This window comes from Phasianus colchicus, chromosome Z, assembly GCF_987193195.1.
Source record: "Phasianus colchicus chromosome Z, bPhaCol1.hap1.1, whole genome shotgun sequence".
NCBI classification, from domain to species: domain Eukaryota; kingdom Metazoa; phylum Chordata; class Aves; order Galliformes; family Phasianidae; genus Phasianus; species Phasianus colchicus.
The window spans coordinates 2215493-2221603 of record NC_143476.1 but is presented as its reverse complement, the minus strand read 5'-3'; the positions used below and the strand labels follow the sequence as shown (position 1 = coordinate 2221603).

At 60.0% G+C, this 6111-nt stretch overlaps 1 protein-coding gene and 1 long non-coding RNA gene across 2 annotated transcripts; both read left to right on the top strand.

Moving 5' to 3' along the window:
• The first annotated feature begins 1116 nt into the window (after positions 1–1116).
• Positions 1117–5226, top strand: LOC149912203 (maestro heat-like repeat-containing protein family member 2B). Its single transcript, XM_090130940.1, has 12 exons — positions 1117–1190; positions 1460–1581; positions 1699–1821; positions 1956–2121; positions 2276–2374; positions 2526–2677; positions 3554–3646; positions 4001–4229; positions 4315–4388; positions 4719–4838; positions 4982–5089; positions 5158–5226. The coding sequence occupies exons 1-12, from the start codon at positions 1166–1168 to the stop codon at positions 5224–5226; spliced, it is 1380 nt and encodes a 459-aa protein (XP_089987066.1). The 5' UTR covers positions 1117–1165.
• Positions 5227–5374: 148 nt separating this feature from the next.
• LOC149912202 (uncharacterized) lies at positions 5375–5818 on the top strand. Its single transcript, XR_016461531.1, has 3 exons — positions 5375–5432; positions 5560–5600; positions 5779–5818. It is a non-coding gene; the product is annotated as an uncharacterized LOC149912202 (long non-coding RNA).
• The last annotated feature ends 293 nt before the right edge of the window (positions 5819–6111 follow it).

Sequence of the window (6111 nt, the reverse complement as noted above, 5' to 3'; positions counted from 1 at the left end):
CCAGCATTTAGTGAAGAAATGCTTAAGCAATTCAAATTCCATTATTTTAAAGTTATTCTCTCTACTCCTAACTAGCCTATTGATATTGGTACAATAAGATGTGCAGTACTTTCAAGAGGTGTGTTTTCTTTATTTTCCTATGTATTTATCACTTTATTTTCATTTCAATAAAAACAGCTGAATGCACGGTTTGAAATTCTATTGATGTATTTTGAAGCCTTCCTGGAGTGACGACATCAGTGGGCATTGGGCAACTGCTGTCATCTCCCTGTACTTGTGGAAGGCTTTTGACATGTTCCCACATTGCGTCCTTCTCTCTGAGTTGGAGAGAGATGGATTTGAAGGCTGAATCATTCTGTGGGTAAATAATTGGTCTGATGGTCACAGCCAGAGGTTGTTATCACCGGTTCTGAGTCCGGGTGGAGGCCAGTCATGAGTGGTGTCCCCTAAGGGTCCATCCTGGGACTGGTGCTCTTCAGCATTTTCATCAATGTCACAGGCAGTGGAAACAACACACGGAGGATGGTGAGGCACTGGAACAGGTTGCCCAAGGAGGCTGTGGATGCCCCATCCCTGCAGGCATGCAAGGCCAGGCTGGATGTGGCTCTGGGCAGCCTGGGCTGCTGGTTGTGACTGCACACAGCAGGGGGATTAAAACTACGTGATCACTGTGGTCCTTTTCAACCCAGGCCATTGCAAGATTCTATGATTCCATGACACAAGTGTACCCTCAGCAAATTTGCTGATGATACCCAGTGAGGTGGTACAGCTGGCAGAGTAGAAGGGAGGGATGCGATCCAGAGGGACCTCCCGGCATGCAGTCCCCAGTCACTGAGACAGTGCCGGGCAGCGGTGCCCAGCAGCTGCTCCCTGGCAGGGGCTCTCCCTCAGCTGAGGTCATTCCCTGCTTGGAATTCCGCATGGAACCGGAACCCCAGAGCCGAGTGCATCACAGAACATGCTGCGTTTGGGGGCCTGCAGGGCTGCCCTGCGTGCTGCCTGGTCCCCAGCCATTCCCTGTGAGGTGACACTGCGCTGTGATGTCACAGTGGTACCTCGTGCGCCCTCGTGGCAGCGGTGGGAGCGGTGGCTCAGTCCGCTTGTGGGACCCGCAGGAAGCGGAACCAGAGAGAGCGTTGCGTCTACCTGGAGATTTCCTGCTGTCATGGAGCGGCTGAGAGCCCTTCGAGGTGAGTCCCTCCACCTCTCCGCACGCCGTGACGCCGCCCGAGCGCACGTGTGCCTCCAGAGTCAGTTCAGGCCGCGCCGGCAGCACCGTCCTCGCTCTGCTGAGCGCAGCTGCCCGCCGTGGTTTCCCCGGCACCCCAGCAAGGGGAAAGCTCCCTCCCCCGTCCCCGCCAACCGTGGGGCTGGAGGAGCGTTCCTCCCAGAGCCGGCCGGATGCTCGGCCCTGGCTCCGAGCGACACCGGCGGCAGCTGCTCCGCTCTTTGCTTCCAGGTCTCTTTGCCTGTGTGGGCTGCGTGCCCAGACGTACGCGTCGCAGGGAGAGAAGCAGGGTGCCGAGCCCTGTCCCTGTCTCCGCTGTGACTGTGCTGCAACAGCGCCTGCAAGACCGGGAGGTGAGTCGGGGACGTCCGGCCGCCAACCATCCTCCCTCGCCCTCCCGGCCTGTTGCCACGGTCCCGTCGGGATGGGTGGCAGCGGGCAAAGCGAGCGTGCCCGATCCTTGTCCCCAGGGTGACCGAGCGCAGGCGTACCGTGAGCTGGAGGGCGCCCTGTGGGAAGATGACAGCCGCCCGCCGTGCGGAGTGGTGAACCGGCTGCTGGCAGAGGTGTCCCAGGACCTGACGGCAGCCCAGGTGAGGGGTCACTCCCGATGGCAAAGGGAGCCGCTGCCCACACTGGCGTTCTGCTGGCGGACGGCGATGGCTCAGCCCTTCCCAGGGCCTCGGGCGATCTCCTGTGCCACGTGTCACCAGAGCCTCTTTTGCAGGGCGTGACCGGCCACGTGAAGACAGCTGCCGGCAATGTCCTGGTGGCTCTGGCTCGGACGCACTTCACCCTGGTGATGGCCGAGCTCCAGAGCCACCTGAAGGCCACGGGGGACGCGTCCAAGGAGTTTGTGCTCCTCACCCTGAGCCGACTCTTCAGCACCTCTGGTAGAGCGCCCTCAGCCCCCCGACATCTCCGACAACCGGGACAGGAGCCTCTCCCCTCCGCGCGCGATCTGCGTTGAGCTGGGGGATGCGGGGCTGCAGCCCCTCCTCCCTCACTGCCCAGACTCTGACTGCGGCCTCTCCTTCCTCTCTGCAGCTCCACAGTGCATCCCCTTCACGTGGCTGATGCTGGCTGGCCTGCGCAGTGTGGTGGGCCAGGTGAGGAGCGGCCGGACCCTGCGCCTCGCTTGTGCTGGTGAGTGCCGGACCAGAGCAGGGGGCCTCGGGACAGCCCTTGCACCTTGCCCTGCTGCAGGCTCTCACAGGCTGCCTTTTCTCTCACTCTCTTTAAACACAGAAAATAATAATTACTATTCATATGTGTTTCTTTAATTTTGTTTTTTCAGTTGTGAAACAGTGGCTGGATGGAGTGAAGACTCACTTGTCCTCTGGATCCCAATGCCCCTGGCCTGCCATGGAGAAAGAGCAGATCTATGAGAACCTTCAGGAGCTGCTCTTCTCTGTGCTGAGGAGCTGGCAGGACTGCCAGGAGGAGGAGGTGAGCCTTGCTGCGCTCCCAGCCCAGGGTGGCAGCAGGGGCACCCATGTGGCAGCTCTGTCTGTGCCCAGTGGGCTGGCAGCTGAGCAGTGATGGGAGGGAGTGGGCTGGCTCTGCAAAGGGCCCCGAAGTGGCTCTGTGGCAGGGAGCAGCTGCATGTCACAGCACTGTGGCAGGAAGAGCTGGGGATGAGGGTCTGGGGAAAACCTGCCTGCCCTCCAGAGCGAGCCCATCTCCTGCTGGGCGTGGGGGTTGGGGAAGGGGAAGGGAAAGAGAAAGCCTTCTCTGTAGGAAGGGCAGACCTTTGGTCTTTGATGCCAAGCCTCTGCCATCCCTCTCCAGGACAAACAGGCCGTCCTCGGGGCCGTGGCTGCCATGCTGGATGTTCTCCTGCAAGAGGAGCTGCACCAAGAGCACGTCTGGGAGCAGCTCCTCTGGCTCGTGCACCCGTGTCAGGAGATCCAAGACACCTGCAGGGTGGCCAAGGTGAGACGTTGTGCAGGGCTCAGGGTGGACGTGGGGCCAGTGCAAGTGCCACGAGGGGTCGGGGGGTGCAGGGAGGAGGTGGGGAGCCCTTGGAGAAAGGAGGAATGGGTGCCTGAGAGCCTGAGGAGCTCTGTGCTAGCAACTGGGGGGACAACATCCAGTTGCACCTGACTGGAGGAGAAGAGGGCTGCTGGGTGGGAAATGCCTGCAAATGATGCCCAAACACAGCTTGTTTGAGAGCAGAGAGACTCTCGGTGCTGCTGGGAGGTGGGGGATAAAAAGCCTGTGCAGGAGCTTCTCCCTGCAGAGAAACAATTGGGAAAGAGTTTTTCCACTCCCAAGTGGCTTGATGTGGCTTCATCCCTTTCTTTCTCTCCTTGTCTCTTGCAGAGCCTCACTGTCTTCCTGGAGGCCTTAGAGGGCATTGAGTCTATCATCCAGAAGGACAGGTTTCTGGACATCACGAGTGCCGTGTTCTACCAGGTAAGGGGAGACTATCCCTGTGCCCACAGCAGTTTCCCTCTTACCTAAGTCTCAGGAGCAGTGCAAAGGTCTGAGCCCCTGACTAATGCAGCTGAGCCTTGGCTCCTGCATGCTCACGGCTGTTCCAGAGCCGTGCCTGTCCCCCCAGGGATGCTGTGAGGCAGGCTGGGTTTGGTCTGCCTGTCCTCTTCCTGAGAGTGCCCAGGGAGATGAGAGCAGGCAGCACAGTGTCTTTTCCGTCCTCAGTGCTGATGTGATTTTCTCATATGGACTTTGTTCCCACAGCTCTATGACAACACCAAGCAGCACAGCGAGGCTGATCGTGCACAGCTGACCCACTGCATCATGCTGCAGGGTAAGGAGAGGAGCTTTGGCAATGCTTGCAGTGCCCTGGCCAAAATCGCTCTCATAAACCTCAGGATTGGGCATGAGTTTCTTGCTAACATAGCCTGGGATTTCCTCCCTGCAGCCCGGATCTGCCCAGAGGAAATGGTCCTGTTTCTGCAGTCACAGCTGGGCGAGGACTGGGAGGCTGGACGCGTGGCAGCACTGGGTCTGCTCGGTGCTCTGGCTCGCTCTGATGGTCAGTACCACAGGCTGGGACTTCCAGGGATCCCCTCTGCCATCGGGGTTGTGGCTCCGCTCATGCTTCTGTGCATCTCTTGCAGAGCCCGTGATGATGGAGAAGCTGCCCCAGGTGGTTGAGGCTGTGCAGTGTCTGTGCAGCGACCTCAGGATCCGGGTGAGCTGCTTTGGGAATAGAAAGTGTTGTTGGGGTGGTGATGCTGCTGCCAACACGGGCAGGGCTGGGGTGACTAGAGAGGTGCTGGGGCATTGACCACACGGTCGCGATGGCTCCTGTGGGAGAGCAGGCAGAGTGGAGCGGGCAGGTCCCTGTGCTGTGCTTGGAAAGTGCACAGCCTGGTGCTACGGCCTGGCCCTCACCTCAGGAGCCAAGGCTTCTCCTCTGCTCCTGTTGTCTCTGCTCGTGCCCAAAGGCTGCCCCGATGAGCAGGTGGCTTCCCTTTGCCTTCTGACCTGAAAAATCACACCCACAATTGACCCCTGGCAGGTGAGGACGGCAGTTCTGCACTTCATCAAGGACCTGCTCAGTTCAAACACCCGGAGCTGCTCAGCCTGGGATGTGGTGGGGCACATCTTCACTGAGTTCAGCCGCACCGCTGGAAGAAGGGTAAGGACAGTGGGCAGCATCTTCTTTGGGAAGACCTGTGCTGCTCAGAGGGTGGCACAGAAGCACCGCTGGGGCCGCACCTGAGCCTCCTGAGAGGCTCCTGAGAACTGAGGTAACCGGGTTTCAACACCGTTGTTGTGCAGGCAGCTGGAGACCTTTCTCCCCGGGAAGCCCAGGAGGAAGGAGCTCTGCAGGAGCTGTGCATGGACATCCTGGGGTCTCTGGACGTCTCTGCGACAGGGATGTCCAAAGTAAGTCACATCTGCCCTGCTGCTGCTCCTTGCCTTCGCACCACCTGTTCCTCATCCCACCACCCCAGGTCTCTCCTCCAGCGTGCTCTGAAGCACGCAAGGCTCAGGGAAATTCGCAGAGTCCTCTTCGTCTCTGAGCGGAGGCAGGAATGCTGACACGCTCAACTGCCTCGTTCCCGACAGCTCCTGTGGCCACGGCTGCTGCTGTTCGTGGTGCCAGCCCAGCACACCGGCATGCTGATCCCGGTCTCGCGCTGTGTCCGAGCCCTGGCCGAGAGAGAGGATCTGACAGGACGGCGAGTAGAGGAGCTGGATCCCCATTTCCTCAGCTCCATGTTTCAAGGTAGGAGCAGAAGCTCCGCCAGTGAGCTCTGCTGACCTGTGCTACCACCCAGAAGGGACAGCGGAGCTGCGCGTGGCTGGGCACGGAGCGTCTTGGAGTCTGACTCAGCACTTTTTTCTCCTCACAGGCCCACGACTGACTCCCCAGACACTGCTGGCGCGCCTGCTGGTGAGTAGATGCTCCAGAGCCCAGTGCCACCAGCCCCCGGGAGGAAGCAGCATGGCCACGGGCAGAGCTGTCGGCTGCTCCTTGCCCGCCAGGGCAGAGCTGTTGGCTGCTTCCATCCTGGGGGGAAGCCGCTGCTCTTGCTGCAGAAGTGACCCTGCTTCTCCTTGCTCTCGCTCAGGTGGTGGCAGGGAGCCCTGTTGCAGGCAGCGAACTCCAGGCCGCTGCCTTGCAGCTGATGCAAAACCTCCACAGCAGGTTCCACAGAGCTGTGGGGGCCATGTGGGCCGCTGAGATCCCCCTGCTGCTGCAGTGTCTCCAAGGTAAAGTGCTGGTGGGGAGGGAGAGGCGGAGGCAGGGAAGGGCGGGAGTGAAAATGCAGCTCTCTCTGCAGGGTGGCAGAGGGGAAGCATTGCCTGCAGCCCAGTGCTTGCTCTGCTGCTGTTCCCATTCCAGGGAGACAGCGCTGAGGCCCGGGGATCTTTCCCCGCGGGGATCTGCCCCTTCCAGGACA